The sequence below is a fragment of the Uranotaenia lowii genome, chromosome 1, assembly GCF_029784155.1.
Source record: "Uranotaenia lowii strain MFRU-FL chromosome 1, ASM2978415v1, whole genome shotgun sequence".
Taxonomy (NCBI): Eukaryota; Metazoa; Arthropoda; class Insecta; order Diptera; family Culicidae; genus Uranotaenia; species Uranotaenia lowii.
This window is the reverse complement of record NC_073691.1, coordinates 150,419,271-150,441,552: the sequence shown is the minus strand read 5'-3', so window position 1 is coordinate 150,441,552 and position 22,282 is coordinate 150,419,271. Positions and strand designations below refer to the sequence as shown.

The window sequence follows — 22,282 nt, the reverse complement described above, 5'->3', positions numbered from 1 at the left end:
CCCTACAAGTTTGGCCATTGACGGTTTTGGGGTTGCCATCCGACCCGCAAAAGCGGGACATGTCCCTCTTTTTTATTTAATGTCTCGCTGCCCCTCTTTTTCTCAAAATGTTCCGCTTTTTTCTTAGAAAACTTTTACAAAGTTAACTGACTGGCACTGAAGCTCTCTTGCATTCTTCCGATAGGTATGAATAAGGTGTCGGATAACGCCCAATTACCTAGTGTGATTTTTGTCGCTTTAAAAAGAAATGAAATTTATGTATGTATATTGCCTCAACTTTGGTAGGTAAATGCTGTTTTTTCATCTTTCATACGATCATTCTATAATGTATATGGAACGTCATCAAAACAGCATAATAATAAAGCTAAGAAAATGTTTGCTAGGTTTCAGGGTTCTTCTGGCTTTCTAGATATTTTCGCCTGAATCGGAAAGCCTAAAATATCTTCGCATCTGCCGCAAAACATCCGCTTGCTACCCGTTCACAGTCTTAACGTTGATCGTTCCATTTTTCTGAGTTTTTTGTTGAGCCTCTGCTCCCCTAAGAAACATAAACATTGTTGCAATCGGCCTTTCCTGCTCAGCCAATTGACGTGGCTCGCGATTGCCTTATTTAAAAGGGCGAATCGAATCCCTACTGTGTCTCTGCAAATAGTTTTCCCTTCATTTTAAAACGTTCAGTTGGAGATGGGTCTCCCCAAAGGTAATGGAAAACAGTTTTTTATTATTTGAATTGGACCTCGTAATCAGTCTAAGCATCTTCTAGCCAGTTTAAAAACGTTTTTCTTCTACTGGCTGGTAGCAGTTGGGCTAACGGCGGAACAATCCACACCTTCGTTGATAAATGTCGGACAGTTGGATCCGGCAAACTTGAATGCTTCATCGATTTCCGATTTATCCGACTCCATAAGCCAAGCAATTTTTGGGTCATCCAAAAGTACTAGCTTTCTTGAATCTTAGAGTTAAGTGAAATTGCTTATTCAGAATTACGCCGTTTTAGTGGCAGGTACATCAAAACCAGAAGCAAGGGATGTTGAGAGCACCTATATTCGAGCGAGAAATTTGTTAATGAGAATCCAGATGGTCGAACGGGTCCGTATAAATGATACTGATCTAAGAGAGCAGGTCATGAACGCCATGCAGATCGCGTTTAAAACGCCTTTGAAAAACACTTTAGGTCAAGCTGAACTATTCTCAAAGGTAAGATAGTTCTTAGGAACGATTTGTCTCTTTTCAAACTTCGTTCAATGCACTTCTAGATCGTACCTTGTTTCTCAAGCTTATCTGACGACATCGAGAAAGCCGTCGATGCTGAAAAGCCAACTTACGACAAATGTCTGAAGGAAGCCAAATACCGGATACTGAATTGCGTACAACCGGCAGGAGCCAGACTTAAGGAGGAATTCATCTCGCTTAATGCAAACATCATGTCATGCATAAATGAAAACAAAAATTCGTCTTGAACTTAATGCGTTAGTGATCTAGCTGTGGAGTCGTATTTGGCAGTCTTTTCAGCGTCTCGTTTAAAACTGGGAGCAAACTCACCAAGTATATTATATTTAATTAAAAAATTGACACAAGACTTAGTCAAATTTAACTGAAATCTTAATTGGTGTATTTCTATAAAGCATATTTTGTTGCTGGATACCCAAACCGAAGCTTTCGGCATTACCAGCGCAGGCGATTTTCACTAGCTACATTTCATGTTGACCAAACATCCTCCATTTGTCGGATCCAAACAACAGTATAGGTTTGCTGATTGACGACGTGTTTTCTTGTATAGGGTATCTTCCTGTTACCCATATCGCAACCAGTTTTGCATTATCGACAATTGTTCCATCCATATGGGTCTGCCACTAACGCTACATCCAACTTTTCCTCTAATGCGATCTGCCACCACAGCTGAACGACTCCTATCCCTGCGAAGGTGCAATCTTTTGGAAGACGGGACACCTAGGGCTTCGGACCGTGTGTCGGCCACCGCAGTGGAGACATTTTACTGGGTCAGCCGCTAGATGACCGACTATCGGGGTCCTTACAGGCAAACGGCTTGTGTCCGTACTCAACACTGCAGAAACACTTTCCGGTTGCCGGTTACCTATGTCCCGGATTTTGGATTATCCTCACGTATCCGGAAGAATATCTGGTCTTTCTAGATTTTATACAGGTCTTTCAAAGCGCTAGCGTCTTCTTCCTCTGTGGCTATCTCGTCCAGATTTTTGATGCGGACGGTAACCCGGTAGCCGTGTCCCCAAGTATATCCTGGGAAAGCGATCTGTACTCCGCGCCATTGATGATCAAACAACGTCTGAGTTCCATTACAGCATCTCACCAGAACGCGTCCGGCACATTCTGCCCACGTCAATTTCTAGGCCCACGAGTCTGTCGTTGGCTCTTATCTGGCGGGGATCATCAGTGTAAATTGCTCCTGGTGTCTTTATCACAATCGCCTCCCCTTTGCCCCTGACCATGTTGGTTTGGGTTCGGGCTTGAGTTCAGCTTACGCGGCGCGTCAGGAACAAGGCCTTCCTCTTCTTCCCTACCCGGATTCTGACGAAACTTGGGATTCCGGGCTCGTTACTCAAGGGTTACAGGAATCGTCTCCCCTGGAGACCCTCTCTTTTTCTTGCCGTTTTCGGAATACTCCGCTTCACCATCGGTATGAACGAAGACACTCACCTTCTTTGGCCGGATGGTTTCCCCCGCTGAGGGGTCGATGCATCTTCCTCACGCTCATTCTTCCGGCATTCCAGTGCCGTTAGGAAGCTCTCAGTAGCTCGGTTTGCCGTGACAAAAGTTTCATCACGTTGGAAAGTTTTCCCCTAATATCTAATTGATTGTGGGATTTCTACCGCATTCTACCAAGTCCTGGATGACCGCCATTGCCATTAAAAGTTTTGTAGAAGCCAATTCCTCGACCCCGTTTTCCAAATCTATATTCCTTGTCCATTTTAGAAGGACATTTTAAGGGGAGTGAGTGTAGTTCTCTGGGCAGTACATCTGCAACTTGCAGACACATTTCCACTCTGGACCACGAGGAGGTGGAACTACTTCCAAGAGTAATCTGAGATACGATCTTCCACTCCATACCTTACGACATTGACTCGTATTGTGATAGCTCGTTACTCCCGTAATACCTCAGCAAAACTGTATTCATCGATTTTTATTAAGCCTTTGATTGCTGTAATCAATGCGCTTACTTGGTGTTCGGTATAGATTAAATTTCGTCAAACCTTTAGATACTATTCAAGAGTTTGTGGTCAGTGGTCACTCAGAAAGATCACCGTGGTTTCTCAATTCAAAAATTCTGTGACGGCCATTGAACATGAAACAAATTGGAAATTTGTTACAGTTTTAAAAGAGAAAAAAATATTACCTTGCACGGAGAAAAATATATAGATTTATCAGTTACGCGTCTGCAGGACCATAAATATGAATGTTTAGTTTTGACCCGAGAATACAATCAAGGATGGAGAGAAACCTACCGTTTCATAAAGTTTCTTATTGTAGTCGTTAGCGAATACGAACAAAAGAGTAGACTGTAAAGAGAGTCTCGTGTGTCGAATTCGTCTCTCTTCAGCCACAATTTGTGGCGGCTCTCCACAACTTGTGGCCAGGGTTGCCAACATTTTTTTTTAATCAGGGACTGATAAGAATAAAAATTAGGCTGTTTGATCGCCGCTCAACATTTTCACTTCATCAATAGTATCTAATGCAGTTCCTTACTACTCATTTTCATCACATTTACAAAAATCAGGCTTATTTTCAAAAATCATGGAAAAACAATGACTTTTCATGTTGTCAGGCTGAGTTTAAAAAAAAATTAGGCGCCTTGGCATCTCTGCTTATGCGGTAAACACGCAAAACAATTTTCACTTAAAAAGTAAGTGACATCTGTGGTAAATTCTCGCCATACGTAATTTCATTTGAATTTTAAGTGATGGGTCAAGTGAATTCACTTAAGTGACCGGTCAAGTGAATTACACTATGACGTTCGAGTGAAATTTATCTGAATTTCTAAGTAAGTTTCTAGTTAATTATCTCTCGCGTTTTTAAATAAAACATTAATACAACACCACTTCGATTTCAAATACTTACATTACGCTTTCGCCATAAATTTATTGATTTGAAAATTTCATCGTAATCTCAAGGCAGATCGGTTACTGCGGATAGTGCGACTTCTAAATCTCTCCTGCTGCAAACCAGAAAATCTGTCCAGTCCAACCCACAAGCTGAAACATGATAACACCTTTAAATAACTTTTTCTCACATCACGTTTAACACAAACTACCGCCAAAATCGCCTAGTAAAGAATTGAGAAAATCCAAATCAAGTATAAGCTTTAAACGCTGCTCTTTAGAATTTGCCATTTTGAACTCTGAAAATAAACATAATGTCAACCCGACATTCACTTGAAATTCAAATAATGGGGAAGTGAATATTTTTTCTCACTTCAAATTCAAGTGACGACTGAAGTGAATGTGGATGAATTCACTTGAAATTTAAGTGACTGTCAAGTGATATATATATCGCACTTGAATGGAAGAAAATCACTGGATTCTTGTTTTTGAGTAAAAAATCATGTGTATTTTAAGAGTGAATTTGGGTTCAGTGTAGAGATATTGTGACAAATCCGGCCAAAACAGTACGGAACAACCGTGTTTCTTCAGGAAAGGCAGCAGACGTTGATTCAAACACTCTTTCACGTAAATTTCTTGGTTGACAGTCCCGGAAGCTATGAAAATGCTGCTTATCAAGCCACAGGTACAGATGGCTGATTCACAACTACCACATACTGGAGATTCAGCACGCTGAATGTTGTGCATGTGATAGTTGAGTTTACAATGACCGGAGAGTGCTCTGATCAAGATGCTGCAATGAGATTTATTTAAAGTTAATAAGTAACTCGATATGGTTGGAGATGGTTTTTCTAAAAATAATTTAGTTTGACGACAAGTGTCCAACTCTTCCCAGTATCGTTCATGCTGGTTAGAGGACCAAGTTTGAATATGGTTTCTGAACCAACATGGTGATATTGGGACAGCCGGCTCTGGTCCGTAAAATTCCTTTTCGACCCAGCTCTAGCGAATTCGTCGGCGCATTCGTTTCCAAAAATTCCCTTATGTCCGGGTACCCATAGAAGGTTTAATCCATTGCCTTCAGCAAGTTCTTCGATTGCTTTCCGGCATGCGATTACCAGTTTTGATCTAGAACTGGAAGCACTGAGTGATTTGATAACTGCTTGGCTATCTGAACAGAAGTAAATTGTTCTGAACATAATCTTCTTTTGAAATGCAATTTGCACTCCATACATAATAGCATATAGCTCAGCCTGAAAGACTTACAATATTTTTCTAGAGGTTGAGCATATTCTATGTTCAACTCGTGACAGTAAATTCCTGCACCTGCACGGCCGTTTGATAATGAACCGTCAGTATAGAATACAATATGAGAGGACATTTGGTCCTCTACGAAACCTGATAACCATTCTTGAGGAGAAGGAAATTTGACTTTGAACCCCTATCTCTCAAGCTCACTACCTGTAGTGAACCTGTATATAAGAGAAGTGACATCTGAAACACAAAATTCCAATCGAGCAAAAGAACTGTCAAAATCGATTCCAATCGATCCGAGCATTTTGTCGCAGAGCTTTTACCTTTGTTATTGAAAACTCAACCAAAAAAAGGTATTGCGATTGTTGTTATAGTTCAAACAGATAATGTTTTAGCTGGTCATATGAATTTATGATTAGGTGCAATTTTTTTTAATGCTTTAGTGAATCATGTTTCCAGTTAGAAAGCTAACTGATTACTAACGAAATTCAAGTCATTCATATACCGCTTATCGCGATTCTTCGGGCATTGAGTTCAATGTTATTTTGTTGGATTGAAGGAGCGTTCACTTTAGAGCTTGAACATTAAGCCTGAAAACAGTGCTGGGAATTTTTTTGTCCTAGATTTCGGCAATGTTGCCACATATTTCATTTTAAGAGGGATCAGATGTCGCTTCTCTTATATGAAGGTTCACTAACTACCTGGTGTATCAGAAGTGATTGAGACCCTTACTGATACAAGATCCTATTCGAAAATCCACTCACTCACTCACTCACTCAAACTCAATCATCGGTTCATACTGCCTGCGTACTTTCTGCCTTAGTGGCAGATACATATGTACATACATACTGCCTGTGTGTTTGAATGGCTATTTTGGTCCTCCCGAACAACAGCAACAACAAAGCAAGATGCATCAGGCAGACAGCATCCGATCATCGATCAGTAAATGAATGAGTGAGTGAGTGAGTGAGCAAGAAAAGTTATTGAGTGAAAAAAGAAACTGAAAATCAGGTAGTTTCTCAATCAGTTGAGAATTCCTACTGGAGAAGGAACGTCTCTCTTTCAAATTTTATTTCTTTGATTCTCGGAGCAGCGCTGTCAAACACAATCTTTGCCCCGTTGGGAGATAAACCAACCGACAATTTAGGTTTTGCTTTCGCCGTTGAAAACGTTTCAGTGTCTCTCATGAGAATTGAGTGATTCTCAGAACACTGGCCTGCGGTTCCTCCCGGATCGATTAAATTCTTAACTGATGAAAAATTATTTTACTGATGGATCAAAAATGGATAATAGAACTGAGGCAGGGGTATTCGGACCTAGAATCAGGATCTCAATTCCCAAGGGAAACTGGCCAACAGTATTCCAAGTAGAAGTTCAAGCAATTTTAGAATGCACTTTATCCTGTTTGAACAGAGGATACAGGTACACAAATATCTATATATTCTCTGACAGCCAGGCCGCTCTCCGAGCACTAAGTACGTTCACATGTTACTCCAAGCTTGTATGGGAGTGTATTGTTTCACTAAGCAACCTGGCCATACGGAACAGAGTATTTTTATTCTGGGTTCCAGGCCACTGCGTTATCCTAGGGAACGAAGAAGCAGACCAGCTAGCTAGCGAAGGGTCTCAGGGCCTGTTAATTGGACCTGAACCTTTCTACGGAGTATCGAGGAGTGCCTTGAATATGGAACTCAAGAACTGGGAAAGCACTACTATTGTCTCCAACTGGAGAACAGCAGAGGGAGCAGCTCAGGCGAAAAGATTCATTGAACCAAGCACACGACTCTCCAAAAACATCTTGAACTTAATTAAGCACGAGTTAAGTACTTACGCAGGTCTCTTGACCAGAAATTGTCCAACAAAACAACATCTCAAACGGATAAACATTTTTCAAAATGATGACTGTCGGTTCTGCGGGTTCGAAAAAGAAACTGCAGAGCATCTCCTATGCAATTGCTGCGCCCTCCTAAATAGGAGAGAGCGTGTATTCGGGGCAAAGTTAATAAGCGCACAAGACATATGGTTGCACATCAGCCCTAAGAAGGGTTATATCATATATGTATCTTTGATATAATACCCGATTGGGATAAAATGCTTAGTCAGCAATCAACTGTCACTTCAACCCATAGTGCAGGTGAGCCTGATAGCATATATTACCACAATAGATCAATTACTTGGTCGCAGTGGGCTCTCCTCTACAAGCAATAAAAAAATATCACGGAACGCACATAATTTTTTGCAAGGAAGTTTCTCTCCCACCTGTGCAAAAAAATCATCCGAAGTGTGCCTCCGAACAGATGCGATCTGGATTCCAGCTTTTCAATGATGGAATTCTCACTTGCTCTCCTCTCTTGTAACAAACCAGCTCCGGGAGTTGATAAAATAAAATTCAACTTGTTGAAAAACCTTCCGGATGTCGCCGAATTTCGCTTGTTGAATTTATTTAACCAATTCTTGGAGCACAACATTGTTCCCGAAGATTGGAGACAAGTGAGAGTTTTTGCTATCCAAAAGCCTGGGAAACCTGCGTCCGATTTTAATTCGTACCGTCCAATAGCGATGTTGTCTTGCATTCGGAAATTGATGGAGTAAATGATTTTGTTCCGATTGGATAAATGGATGGAAACAAATGGCCTCCTTTCAGATACTCAATTTGGGTTTCGAAGGGGCAAAGGGACAAACGATTGTCTTGCTTTGCTGTTTTCAAAGATACAAATGGCGTACGCAAAACGTGAGCAAATGGCTTCAGTGTTTCTAGACATAAAGGGAGCTTTTGACGCAGTCTCAATAGAGTTGTTGTCAGACAAGTTGCACTCCCGGGGTCTGCCTCCTCTTTTGAACAACATCTTATACAGCTTGCTTTGTGAGAAACATTTGAACTTTGCTCACGGGGATCTTGCTGTTAGAAGGTCATCTTACATGAGCCACCCGCAGGGTTCGTGTTTGAGTCCACTTTTGTATAACTTCTATGTAAGCGACATCGACAGTTGTATCTCTGAAGGCTGCACTCTAGACAACTTGCAGATGACGGCGTGGTGTCTGTCACAGGATCTACTGAGTCTCATCTGCACGGGCCTTTACAAGATACTTTAAACAGATTGTCTTCCTGGACTTTGGGGCTTGGGATTGAGTTTCCTCCACAGAAAACGGAGATGGTTGTTTTCTCTAGAAAACATAGACCTGCTCAACCTCAGCTTCAACTCCATGGTAGAACGATCACACAATCGAGGCGTTTTAAGTATCTTGGGGTTTGGTTTGATTCCAAATGTACCTGGAGAGCTCACGTTGAGTATCTGAAAGGAAAATGCCAACAAAGAATTAATTTTCTCCGATCAATCACTGGCACCTGGTGGGGAGCCCATCCAGAAGATCTTATTAAATTATATCGAACAACTATTCTCTCAGTGATGGAATATGGTGGCTTCTGTTTTCAATCGGCTGCCAAAACACACCTCATAAAACTCGAGCGTATCCAATACCGTTGTCTTCGCATCGCTTTGGGTTTTATGCCATCAACGCATAATATGAGTCTCGAAGTTTTGGCAGGAATACTCCTCTAAAAGACCGATTAAGTTTACTATCTCTTCGGTTCCTCATCAGGTGTGAGTTCATGAACCCATTGGTGATTGCAAATTTCGAAAGGCTACTTGAGCACAATCTTCAAACCAGATTTATGTCTATATACCATATCTTCATGTCAATGCAGGTAAACCCTTCTTCGTACTGCCCAACTCGTGTTTGTAACCCGGACTACGACAATTCTTCTGTCCAGTTTGATTTGTCTATGCAGCAGGAAATTCATGGAATCCCGGAACAACATCGTCCACTCATTGTTCCTCGGATTTTTGATGAGAAATATAGCCACGTCAATGCTGATAAAATTTACTTCACTGATGGTTCCCTCATCGATGATTGTACAGGGTTTGGAGTGTTCAACCAAATTTATAGTGCCTAGTACAGTCTTCAAGCTCCATGCTCGGTGTATATCGCTGAGTTGGCGGCTATCCATTGGGCTCTTGACAGCGTAGCCTCACAACCGGTTGAACACTACTATATTGTCACGGATAGTCTCAGCTCTGTTGAAGCAATCCGTTCGATAAGACCAGGAAAAAACTAACCGTATTTTCTCGGAAAGATTCGGGATATTCTGACTGCTTTATCAAAACGTAACTTTGCCATCACCTTTGTTTGGGTCCCTTCGCATTGCTCTATAATGGGTAATGAGAAGGCAGACTCTCTAGCAAAGGTAGGAGCGATGGAAGGCGACACGTATCAGCGTGAAATTGTTTTCAATGAGTTTTATTTTTATGGTTCTTGTCAATTGGCAGCGCAAATGGGACGAGGATGAGTTGGGTCGGTGGCTCCACTCGATTATCCCAAAGGTAAGCCTTTCACCCTGGTTTAATAGGTTGAATCTGAGTCGGCATTTTATTCGTATATTTTCCGGTCTCATGTCCAATCATTATTCCTTAAACGCGGTACTCTATCGTCTTGATATTGCTGGCAGCAATTTGTGTAGTTGCAGCCAAGGTTACCATGACATCGAGCACATTGTTTGGTCGTGTGAGGTCCATCTTGTCGCCAGAACGAATTTATTAGACTCCCTTCGGGCCCGAGGAAAACCACCCAACGTTCCAGTGAGGGACGTGCTCGCTGTGAAACACTTGGACTACATGTTCAAAATCTACCTTTTTCTAAAAGCTATCGATCTACGTCTATAATTCTTTTTATTTTCATATTTCGCATTCCTATCATTCTTCTTTCTTCTGAAAAAGTGTTAAGCTAAGCAGACCATTGTGAAAAAAACTAAAAACGAATTTGGCTCCTTAAAACTTAACGGTATGAGCCGTTTCAAATAAAAATATAATTCTCTCCATCGCCTACTCCTGTACGAACAGGTATAGTGTGCTCAGGGCACACTACTGGGAATTGTCTCGTTGGTCAGTTCGTGTTCGTTGAACGAGCGGCTTTAGCGCCACCTCTTTTGATCGAGGACCACTCGTCGAGGTTAAAGTGCCCGGCGAGAACCGTGACCCCAGGGCGGGTCGTTCCTAAAAGGATCCAAGAATGGATACGAAGTGCCCAGTTCGACTGGGTGGAGTAGCAAGTATTCCCGTAGTCACCTCTTCGGTGCAGCAGAAGACTATGGACACGGCGTTCTATCCCCTTCCAAGACACTCGCTTGTGCTTCTCATCACCGGCTCAAAAATACGCCATCAAATCTCCCCCAACACGTGATCGAAACAAAAGCGAGTGGACTGATTTCCCGAGCAGTCCGACCCAGAGTAAAAACTCAAACTATAAACTAATCGGGATAGAACACGTGAACCACCGTTTAACCCAAGAGCTCAATGTTCGGGAAAGCACAAAATGAAAACTTAAAACATGTTGTGGGTTACAAATCAAACATATCTATATTGTGGTTTCATTTAATAACGATAGAGAATGGTTTATTGGTACAGCATGCTTCTTTCTATTGCGTTTAACTTACTTTCTAAGAATTTACATAACGACTTTTATGGCAAACCTTCCCTCTAGCTTTCCCTATTCGTGTGCGGTTTTACATATTATTGAAGCTTTTTAGGCGAGCTTTCAATTCAGGAACCCTACAATGGCTGGCGGTTCTCGGAAACTGTGTGTTTTTATCTCAATTCGAGGAGGAGTGGCTTTTTATTTGTTGATCTATTTTTAGATGCGCATCATTTTATTTCAACTTCACTCACTCACTGTGGGTACCCTTATTAATTCCGGCCGATAAAGTAGGCCTGCTAGCAATGTTGCGAAGAAAAATGTTGTGCAATGTTCGATCGTAGCGACAGACCGGAAGTATCGGCAGCCGGAAGTAATAACTGGAGATGGAATATAATATGTGCATTCAACACTGCATTTCCCCGTAGGGATTTCAAGAGGTTACATACCTTCGGTGGAGTACAAGTGAACACGTGGGTCCTCGACACCGGAACACAATGGTTAAGGTGAAATCATGCATTCGTTGCACCTGGTAGGGGTTGAGTGGAATGATGTTGAGCTGGAACAATGGTGATTTGGTCATCTTAATTGACGGTCGACGACCACATCCGACATGGAAATCGGATTCCGGATCCTTTCCGTGGTTGCTACCGGAACGCTTGGTGGGAGTCCGGTCGCAGATTTATTGATCGCTAGATGTGCGACGGCACAGGATTCCTACATAATAGCCGTAACACGGCCGACCATAGATATTAACACACAGAACACACAGAATTATAGATGTAATTTTTACCTTTTGTAAATTACTTCGACGCACACGAATTCTTTTTTTATTACCGCACACACTACCTAGCTGGCTAACTGGCTAATTATTATCCTGGGAAGGAATAAAATAAAACATTTAACACTTAACTTAAACGGTACCTAACGTGTTCTCTTACTACAGATACGCGGAACAAGACAACCTCGCTATCTGTTTTTACCACGGATGAGATCAAAGTGATTTTGTAAGTTCAAGGGAATCCTCAGGTTGGGCACAAGTTATCATTTTTTGGTTTCAAAAGGGGAGTCAAGAATTCCCGAAGGATGTCATTGACCTTCGGACACAATTCCAAAACCTTCAACCAACCCGAAGAAGTGACCTCTCTTTCCTTCCTACAACAACCAAATCAACCCTTCTCATGACGATCCACCCTTGGACCCACATTTTCTAAAATCATCGGGTCAACTCGAGAGATGACGCTAAGCGCTTAACTTCTCATTGAGACAATCCCCGCTGAGCGTAAGGTTAATCTACTTCCTTTTGACCATGTGCGTTTTTGGATATAACTACATCCAGGCGTTTACAAGTTTTATGGCTCATCGTTCCCTATCATGCGATCGAGTGTATAATCTTATCCTACACGTACATTTACCGAACAACTTTCTCTAGCTAAAGACAGCTAGATGGCGATTTAATAATTACTACATTACTTCCTAAATAAACAATGAAATAGATAAATTATTACTGATTCTTAATCGAAAAACAACTTTCTTTAGCATAATGGCCAAATAATAACTAACAAAATAATTACTCGTTCTATAAGTGGTACACGCATTTTAATAAATACATAGGGTAGCTTATTAAATAACAATTAAATAAATAACGATCAACTTTCTCTAGCTAAAAAGCTAGATAATGACTACATCAACAATTATTCATTTCACGACTGTGTACAATTTTTATTAAATAAAGAACCTAACTCATAGTTAAATAAATACTAATTAAATAATTCTAATAACTAGATGCACAACTTTCTTTAGCTAAATAGCTAAATATAATTGAACAAACAATTAACTATCCAATCACGAACACTGGACGAATAATTAGATAAATAAATGATCAACAACAATAAATAAATAAATTAATTAATAATTAAATAAATAAATAAATAATAAATAAATAAACAATTATATCACAGTTTGCAGTTAAATTTATTTACAAAACAATTCTAAATGTAACCCTGTTACACAGGCTTGGGTTCGCTAGGCCAGGTTTTTTTTTTTTTTATTAGTTGATCACCCAGGTGGTAAATCCTTTTTACGGATTGCATTCCAAGGCACGGCGAGCCACCGCGTCCCCCCAGTTTGCTACTCTGGGTCCATGGGTGCAATTGGACGACTCATGATACTATGTACCCCTACGCCATAAAATCCACCTGGGGCCTCTGGCCATAATTCCCATCCGGACCTAGCAACGAAGGCTTTACCCATGATGGGAGACCATACTCGCGCAATGCGCTCCACGGCAAATACTCGTTTTATTCGTACTACACCAGCAATTTACGTCCACTCTTTGTCACGATTCACGACTTACGGGTTGGCAGTCCGTTCGCCGCTACTCGTGACTCGAGTCCCACACATTCGGTCTCTTGTCACAATTTGAGCCGTCTTGACCCGTCTCTCCTCGTGACTCAAGACCTCCTCACATTCCTCCTCTTGACACGAATTGAGGCGTCTATACCCACCTCTCCTCGTGTCTCGAGAGCCCTCGATCGTTCCGTCTCTTGACCCAATTCGAGACGAGGACAACTCGCCTCTCCTCGGGTCTGGAGATAACCACACATATCCTTTTTCTCCATCTCGACTCTTCGAGACCCAACCTGAGGCCCATCCACTGGGTGCCACATGTCACGGCACAAGGCCCCTCTGTCTGTCGTGAGTCAATCGTATCCGCGAATTGGGGCCAGGAACCTCCCCAAAAGGCAGATCGATCGAAACTCGCCAAACATTTGGTCGTCCCGCATATCGGGGTCGCGACTACCCGATACACGTTACGACCCCTCCCTCTTGCAACTCGCTAGGCCAGGTAGCTAGGAAAAAGTGTATGGCTGTTCAAAAAAGCTTCCTACCGAATCTAAACTTTTCTTGGAAGGACATGTTGTCACTAATGTTTGCTTCCCATAGTTGTAGTGTAAAAGTTCTCGTCTTGTGTCATTATTGAAATAAGGAGATGTAGGTTTTGGCGTTTGATTTTAACCTTTAGAAAAAATTATTTTTTTAATTTCACTCAAAATTATAACGAGGAAATCGGTAAACGCAAGAACACATCTGGCTATCCGGCAACCACGCTCCGGCTCCAATGAAGTATCTAAACAGAGGAACCACGACACAAACACGTGGTGAACATGAACGGGAACACCCAGGTTCCAAATCAGTTTCCCCCAGATTCGTTCTACGGTTGCCAGGCAAAATCTCCGGCCACTGTCTCTGCTTGAGGGGCTGCCCTCGAAAGATGGGAAGCCGAGGAAGCGATAAATCTTTCGCTTCTTTCAGCTCTTTGTTGCCCGGTGAATTACGCGTTCTTGCTTCTAGCAGCCGAGCTGGGGTCTACAGCTTCTGCTTCCAACATTCACAGTTGTTCTGAAGGATTCTGCTGGGCCGGTTTCAATCCGGCGGGCTCGGAATTCTCGCAGCAGGATGCTGAGAAATTGCGCCCCCCGTTTCGAGTGAAGTGGCTTTTTAGGGGTGGCAACCAACCGTGACATTCGCGAAAGGTCCCCCCTTCTTGATGGGGAGAGAAACGAGACGATGATGCCGCTGGAGTGGGATTTGTATCGTTAAATTAGGAAGCTAGTACATGAAATATGAACTGAGCCGGGCTGCATTCGGTGGTATCTATCGCGAAACCATTTGGAGGTAGATGGCACTGATGAACTGCAGTGGTTATTTGTTGTTTGGTACGGGTTACCCGAGATCGATTAGAGGTGTCACAGATCATGACAAATACTTAGTTGTTTTTTTAAACCTCATTTCAAAGTTTAAGATAAATCAAATTTTCAAAAAAAGGAAGCTGTAATTTTTAACTATTTTCCTGAGCAGTTTATGGTTTTTATAACCTGATAAGTATTTGATCTGCTGATAAGCACGTTGGTATTAATGTTCATGCTGTTCGTTTAAGTTATCATTTCTAAAGTGGCAGGAATAAGCACATTTTGTTTTCTGCTGTCAATCAGTACTGCTACAGCCACTTTCAAAATGGGTAAACTAGGGGATTGATCTTTTTGCTTCCAAGTGCCGTAGGCCACAAATCAGAGATCAAGCTCGTAGAAATCCAAAACAAACGAACTCCGGAATAACCAAGGAACTGAAAGAGAAGAAAATTTCAGAACGCTCATTTCAGTACCGCACTGACGTTTTGGTACCAAAATGCCATAGAAATCAAAGGGGAACTGGCGTTCTGGTTACAAAAAGTCAATGCGGTCCGTTTGTATGTGATTTGACAGTTGCTTCAGTCCTTTGGGTATAACAGTGCTGTTTGTGGTAACCGCTCTACTCCACTATCCAATGGATACTGACTCGGGTTCGGGTTCTGTTATTCGGCGTTTATTTCTTTCTTACACTCTAATTATCGTTTACGTATTTCAAGCTACAAACTAACCAAATACAGGATACCACATCCTCCCCTGGGTTAAATTAGTTGATTTCAAACATTTACTGACTTATAACATTCATGAATCGTTGTGGCCGTCGAATCGATCTGGTTGGACGTTTTGCTGACTGGTATTCGAAGGTTTCAGTATCAGCTCCACGTTTTTGAGTAGAGGTTATATCCGATAAATTGTCGCTACGGTTGAGCTGAGGAGAAGATATTTCTGATTCAGCTGTGGGTTCGCGTTCTACAAACTTTTTGAGAGCCTTGACGTTCCGGTCGAATGTTTTGTTCGACACCATATCCGTAACCGTTACTCTTCCGGCTCCCGTTATTTCTGTGACTTCATGAAAGGCATTTTTATAAACAGTATCTGTTTTATCGCGCTTTTGTTGTGCCACCAACACCGTATCTCCTGGTGCTATGTGTAATTCTTGCGCTCGTTGACGCCTATCTTCCTTCGAGTTTCGTTGAAACTTTGCCAGTTGATCCCTCTCTTTATCAAATCGTTGTCAACCGCATTTTTTAAATCCTCAAAAGCTTTTGTCCTCGCATCGTCCCATTTGAATAACACTTGGCCAGTGATCATCTCGCGCAATGGTTTGGTCCTGTGTGAGAAATTGTATATAAAAGGACTGATAAACGTGAGCAGTCCCAGGAAGCTCCGGAGCTCAGTTACATCCTTAGGCCTTTGAAAAAGTTTAATATCTGAGATTTTCTTATCTGCCGGTAGTATTCCTGATCCGTCAATGGTGAACCCGAGAAAATCAACTCTAGGTTGATCGTAAATTGATTTTTGCTCATTTATCGTTAAATTGTTGTGATCAAGTATCTGCTTTACTTGTTTAACGAATGTTCCAAGTTCGACCAGAGTCCACCCAAAAATAAGGCTATCATCAAGATATACAACAATATTTTTGCATGTCACAAGAATTCGTTCCATAACGTGCTGAAATAATTCGGGAGCACATGACAATCCGAAAGGAAGTCGTGTGAAACGCATGAGACCATTAGCCGTCATGAAGGTTGTGAAATGTCGGACATCTTCATGAAGTTCTATATGATGGTAAGCATCCTTCAGGTCCAGTTTCGTGAAGAACAGGTTTCCTTTGCCATTCGGAATGGCAGTCCATATTTTCTCTAATGACGGCATAGGATACGGTTCTCGGATAATAGCTTTGTTGAGCTCTCTGTAATCTATAACGATTCTAAAATCGCTTCCTCTTTTTGGGACCAGTACGAGGGGTGAAATGTATGAAATGGTGTCCTGCTCTTTATCGGCTCGCTCTAAGATGCCTTTAACTTCCATGTCCCGAATTCTATCACGCGTTGCGGCTTCAAAGGCTTTAGGGATATTATACCGAATAATTTGACTCCTTCAATTGGAACCTTCGGAAACTTTGTTTTGATCGTATCTGTTAAAGAAAATTAGTTAAACATTGCTTTTTTTTGTTAATGTTATTTATGTTTTACCTGAAGCACTTTTCAATTCCGTGTAATTTATAGCTTTAATCGATTTTTGAGGGCCAATTCGAATGAGATCCAATTCTTTTGCTGTTTCGTATCCCAATAATAAAAGGTCCGTTCCTTTTACCACAAAAAACTTAGCTAAACATGGTGGTTATTCTAGCTGTTCAACACCAATCAGAGCAGTAAAAGAACATTCAACATCCAAAGGACTTTGGTTACCATAGCCTTTAAGAATTTCTTCCGGATAAACGATTACGTCCTGAATTACAGTTCGACAATGTTTTTAATGTTCCGCCAACCCTCACTGGTTATCGTGTTGACTGTTGCCCCACTGTCAATAAGAAAATCAAAACGCAAAGTGCCTATAGTGCACTTGATAAATCGGGGATCTTTGGATAGCATTGTTTTCGAGGGTTTGGTTACCAACTAGAATAAATAACAAAAGCAAAAATTTAGTTTTCGAAAACAATTAATTTATTTCAAAATAAATTATTAAACATTAATTGGTCAAGTTGTCTTCAATATCTACCTGATTTATACGGGAAGATTCTTTCTTCAAGTCAAGCTGTCTTTCAGGACCATTATCACGATCTGAAAAAACTTTGCTTCGGGTAGAACGACAAAACTCAGCGTAATGGCCCCTTTTTCCACAACTGAAGCACTTGGCTCGAAATGCTTTACAAGATCTCGGTCGATGTTCTTTTCCGCAGTCATCACACTCCTGTATGATGTTCTGAGAAAGTGGGGACCATTTTTTCTCAAAATGTTTTTGGTTCCTGAATCGCTGATTAGCTCCACGATTGTTCAGTTGGTTTCCAAATCTTTCGTAGCCTGGGTTTCGAGTTCGGATTCCACGGTTTATCGGATGCCTTGTATGCAGCGCATTGACAGGCTTCACGGCTCTGTCATTGGAAAATTCATGACCGAGCTCCTTGCTTGAATCGACCTTGCCATCTGGTTCGGAATTTTCGGATCTTATGAAATCCAAATGCTTACCGTGATCGATGATGCGTTCTAAATTGTTTCCCAAGACATCCGAAATCTCGTAAAGTTTTCTTGATATTTCGGGGATAGAGCGCCTGAGCAAAGCTTGCAACAGCTCCTCTTCTCGTTGCTCCGGACGAAACTCGCAATATTTTAGCTGTCCTTCGAGGCGTAAGACCGAATCGGTGAAAGTTTCATTGGAACTCATACACATATCACGAAACTTCATACGTTCTTTAGTATGATCACAAGTTTGGTTGAAGTATTTATTCAACCCAGAAACTGTAGCATCATATATGTCACTTTTTGCATCTGTAACGAGCTGTTCTTGCAACTCGATGATGTTCAAAAGAAAACCTCCAGCGAAAATTTTCATCCCAGTCAACTTGGTTCGAGAGTCGACACGAGCCTTACAGGAAGCAATTCTCTCGAATTGATCCCGAAACCTGATCCACTCCGCCTTGCGACCGTTTGCTGCTAGTGCCCCGTCCAACGGCTTCAATGGCCAAGCTCCAGCCAACCAATCGGCAGCAAATCCAGCTCTACCAGTCGTTTCTTGGGTGATTCGCTTTTCGGCTGGGGCAGTTGGAAGGGTTGGTTTTTTGGCCTTCATTTCCAAAACCAACTCCGGAATCAATCGTTTGCGGCATCGTCAAAACATCTTCTTCATTGAACATGCCATTCGCATGCGTCTCGTTCTCGGATTCTTCGGACATCGAAACGTCGCTCTCATGCCAAAAACCACTCATTTCCTACAATTATTCAATTGTTATTGAAATCTCGTCGAACTTGCACCGGAAAATTTCTACTTACGATCGATGGAATGAAACCAATCTGGCTCACAAAATATCCTCGGAAAAATCACTGCAAAATAGACCACAAACTTGTGCTATTCAACACTTTGCTGCTTGAAAAAAAAATCCTCGCAAAAATCTCGGCTAAAACAAATAACCAACTTATGCACACCACAGACGCTTGCTAAGTGCTACTTTCTCTCTCACGTACACTGTACTGAGCGAGGGAATAAAACATGCGGATCGAAAATCCAATCCACATTCCCGAGAGAGTAAGAGAGAGTGGCAGGGAACAAGCTGTCACAATGAAAAGGCTTTTTCTTACAGAATGCGGGATAACTTCACTCTCAATTTGGTATCATGTCTCCCACAAATTATGAAAATGATTCAACATGTGCGCAAGCGAGATGCAGCACACAGTATATAAAATGACAGATTGTAAAGGATTCTCTGCGAGAGGGATTGACTGTTTTGGGGCCCATCCTAAGCCTCAACTTGAATCAACGACATCGATTATTCTCCTTGAACTGTCCGTATAAGAATATTTTCATCACTCTCACACATAAGAATTTTTCCATTCCAAAGCCGTTAAAAGGCACGCGCACTTTTTTTTTTCTGGGCAACACGAATCTGAACCTTTACTATCGGCATGAAATTTTTTTTTTCCAATAAATGACTTACGAAAATGCACTCAATATCAACGCTGTTTTCAGTATATTGAATCACAATTTGTCCAGGAATGAAGCCAGAAAGGAACATTTGATGTCGAATTTATTTACATGGCTAAGAGCTTAGACTCTGCGAAATTTTATACTGCTTGTATGAAAAATAATTCGGGCAATGAGCTTCACCTCTGCGCCATTTTCCGTCCACTTTGAGAATCAGGGAAATCACTTGTCGTCATAAAATACCATTGGCAATGAGCTAGAACTCTGCGCAAGTGTGAATTTTCGTTTTGCATTGACCATGAGCCAGAGCCTCGGTGCAACGCATTAGTTTTACAAAGTTTTTTTTCTGATCGGCAATAATATTGGGTCCTCTGGCTATGAGCAAAACTCAGCGCAAGGGAAAATATTGACCATGAGCTTCCTCGGTGCAATGCTAAAACGATCAGGTTCTTTCCTTCGAAACTATCGGACTTTGCCTCCTCTGGCTATGAGCAAAACTCAGCGCAAGGAATGGGCTTTCGTTCTGGCAGGTTCGCCAAAATGTGGTAACCGCTCTACTCCACTATCCAATGAATACTGACTCGGGTTCGGGTTCTGTTATTCGGCGTTTATTTCTTTCTTACACTCTAATTATCGTTTACGTATTTCAAGCTACAAACTAACCAAATACAGGATACCACACTGTTGATAGGCAATATTCAGATAGGAGCACGTCTAGTTACTTTGGGTGAAATCTAAGAGTGAAGAAACTTCATTTAGCAATACATTTTCTTACATTATGATACGCAACGTCACATTTCCTTTTTTTTTTTCTTGAACCAAGAATGAACCAAATTTTTTCAATTCATTTTTCATAATTATGTTCACTCATTAACATATTTTTCTATTTCTTTTATATTTACAGGTAATTAAAAATCAACTCGGAGAATGTTTGTCCCCTGCAGCATTGCCTGATACAAGTAAATTCTTTGTAAGGAGGTTAAAGGTAAATAAAAGCTTGAAAGTAAATTTATTTCTGAGACACAAGAGTTTCCATTGAATTTTCCCATATTTGACCATGTTTCCAAATGAAATAGAAGTTAAATAAAATTCTGTTTCATTTGTTTTGTTAACTTTATAATAAACAACCTGAGCTGAAAGGAACTCTATTTGGCCTGCAACCATCAATATTTAATTAGGAAAAAATAACATGTAACAGAAAGTAATAGCAGAAATCTTTTTTGTAGAATATAAAGTGAAGTGTAATAAGATGTGCATTCGATAAAATGCAACACTTTATTTTGTGAATAACTTTTGAATGCATGAATGGAAATTGATGAATTTTTAAGTAAAACTATTTAGTAAAGCATTTTTTACTTGTGCAAATTTTTGTGACGTTCTGATTAGTGGTTTTTGAGGTAGCGTCCTATGAAGAAGTTTTTTGACTTTTAATTTTGGGCACTACGAGCGCCATCTATAATGTTTACCTTGAACCATCCTTTTCCGAAATCATGACTTTTTTATTACGTTTTATGTTTCCTAAAGCTTGACATCCACAATTACTCAAACATTTTAATTTTTTCGAATTCATCAGTTTATATAATTCATTCCACTATATGTGTATGATTGATTTTAATCTTTCAACTTTAAATATAATAGATTCAACTATAATCGTATGATTGATCTTCTGCATTCATTCATAAGTATAGCACATTCGGTTATAAGAAGATAGTTGATTTAATCATAGATATGACAGATACCATTTTTTTTAATTGATTTCACGATTCCAACTATAGATGTTCTAGATTTGGCTTGTATATTCACCTCTTCTGCATTATATTTTCAGCATAAGAATTTTATTTTTTACACAATTTATAAATTTATTCAATCACATTTTAACTTCTCCACATTTTTAATTGTTTTGTTAGCCGCTTTTATCAAGCAATACGAATATTTTGTTGATGCTCATGTCAGCAGCTTGAAGATGGCCATCGTTTTGGTTATGCCTGAGTAAACGTTTGTAACCGCCACGATCTTGAAATTCGAAAAAAAAAAACAATTAATACCCCGGTGCTTTTTGAAGATTTCGCTTCCTTTACTTGTCTGCGGTTTCTGGCCTTGCCCAAAAAATTGTTTTTTTTTGTATTTTGCTGCTTTCATGCCGAGAGCCGTACTGATCTAATCAGCATGATAAGGAAGAACATCAAAAAGCTAACATTTTCAAATGTGATGGGAAGTATCAGAGCAACATGTGAACTCAAAGAAAGAAAAAGATACAACGGCTCACAGGCAGGACTTGAACCCACAATTTCCGCTTCAGTACAACGGCGCGTTAGCTTATTACACCATAGTGAACGTGTCAAAATATGCTCCAGTATGCGTACGTGTCGAGCTCCATCAGTGAGCCGTTGTATCTTTTTCGAGAAATTAATGGTATTTACGGCTTAGGGTTTTTTTTTCTTTCTTTGAAATCTCATGTTTTTTTCTGATACCTCCCATCACCTTTGAAAATGTGATCATGTTCAGGTACGAAGATGTAAAAAAAGGAGAACAACAGCCACTTGTTGAATATATTATATTTTTAGTTGAATGTTTAGAATCAATCTTACATTTGTAGTTCAATCTATCATATTTACAGTTAAATCAATTAAACTTTTTTAGTTGAATCTATTATGTTTATAGTAGATTGAAGGAAGTCAATCATCCGGTTGTAGTTGAATCCATCATACTTATAGTTGAATCAATCATACCATTATAGTTGAATTTATAATACACATAGTTGATTGCATAAGCTTATATAAGGTCAACCAGCATTTTATAGTTGAATCTATTATATTTATAGATTTTTTTTTAACATATGTTTGTATATTAAGGCATTTTACTTATAAAGTTTCATTTTACCGAGTGGATCACTTAGGAGAGGGGTAGCCGTAATAGTCGCGGCGATTCAACGTTACACAGTAAACGAAAATTACCGAGTTTCGTGACATGTGTAAATCGTTAAACTGTTCGGTATTTTTTTCGGTAAAAAATAAACGAACATCGGTAAATCGATTCTTCATTTACCGATGTTCGTTTATTTTTTACCGAAAAAATTACCGAACAGTTTGACGATTTACACATGTTAGGATTTTGGTAAAAAAAATGCCGAACTCGGTAATTTTCGTTTACTGTGTA

The 22,282-nt window shown here is 40.4% G+C and overlaps 2 protein-coding genes across 3 annotated transcripts in view; both read left to right on the top strand.

Annotated features, from left to right (window-relative positions):
* The window catches only part of LOC129740482 (uncharacterized), a 571,616-nt gene that overhangs the window by 89,155 nt on the left and 460,179 nt on the right, over nucleotides 1–22,282 (top strand). Inside the window, exon 2 of one of the 2 annotated variants that reach the window (XM_055732166.1) lies at nucleotides 20,031–20,111. The exons of the other annotated variant lie outside the window; for it this stretch is intronic. The gene's annotated coding sequence lies outside the window, so the exon portion shown is untranslated. The remainder of the gene's footprint in view (nucleotides 1–20,030; nucleotides 20,112–22,282) is intronic. 2 annotated transcript variants of the gene reach the window in all.
* LOC129740483 (uncharacterized) lies at nucleotides 623–1,600 on the top strand. Its single transcript, XM_055732167.1, has 4 exons — nucleotides 623–700; nucleotides 764–934; nucleotides 998–1,197; nucleotides 1,257–1,600. Exons 1-4 carry the CDS (start codon nucleotides 685–687, stop codon nucleotides 1,458–1,460), a joined length of 591 nt encoding a protein of 196 aa, XP_055588142.1. The 5' UTR covers nucleotides 623–684; the 3' UTR covers nucleotides 1,461–1,600.

Excerpts from the sequence above, each read along its gene's own strand:
- LOC129740483 (XM_055732167.1), top strand. Across the intron at positions 935-997 it reads AATTTTTGGGTCATCCAAAA|TGGCAGGTACATCAAAACCA; the intron begins GTACTAGCTTTC and ends ACGCCGTTTTAG. Across the intron at positions 1,198-1,256 it reads AAGCTGAACTATTCTCAAAG|ATCGTACCTTGTTTCTCAAG; the intron begins GTAAGATAGTTC and ends ATGCACTTCTAG.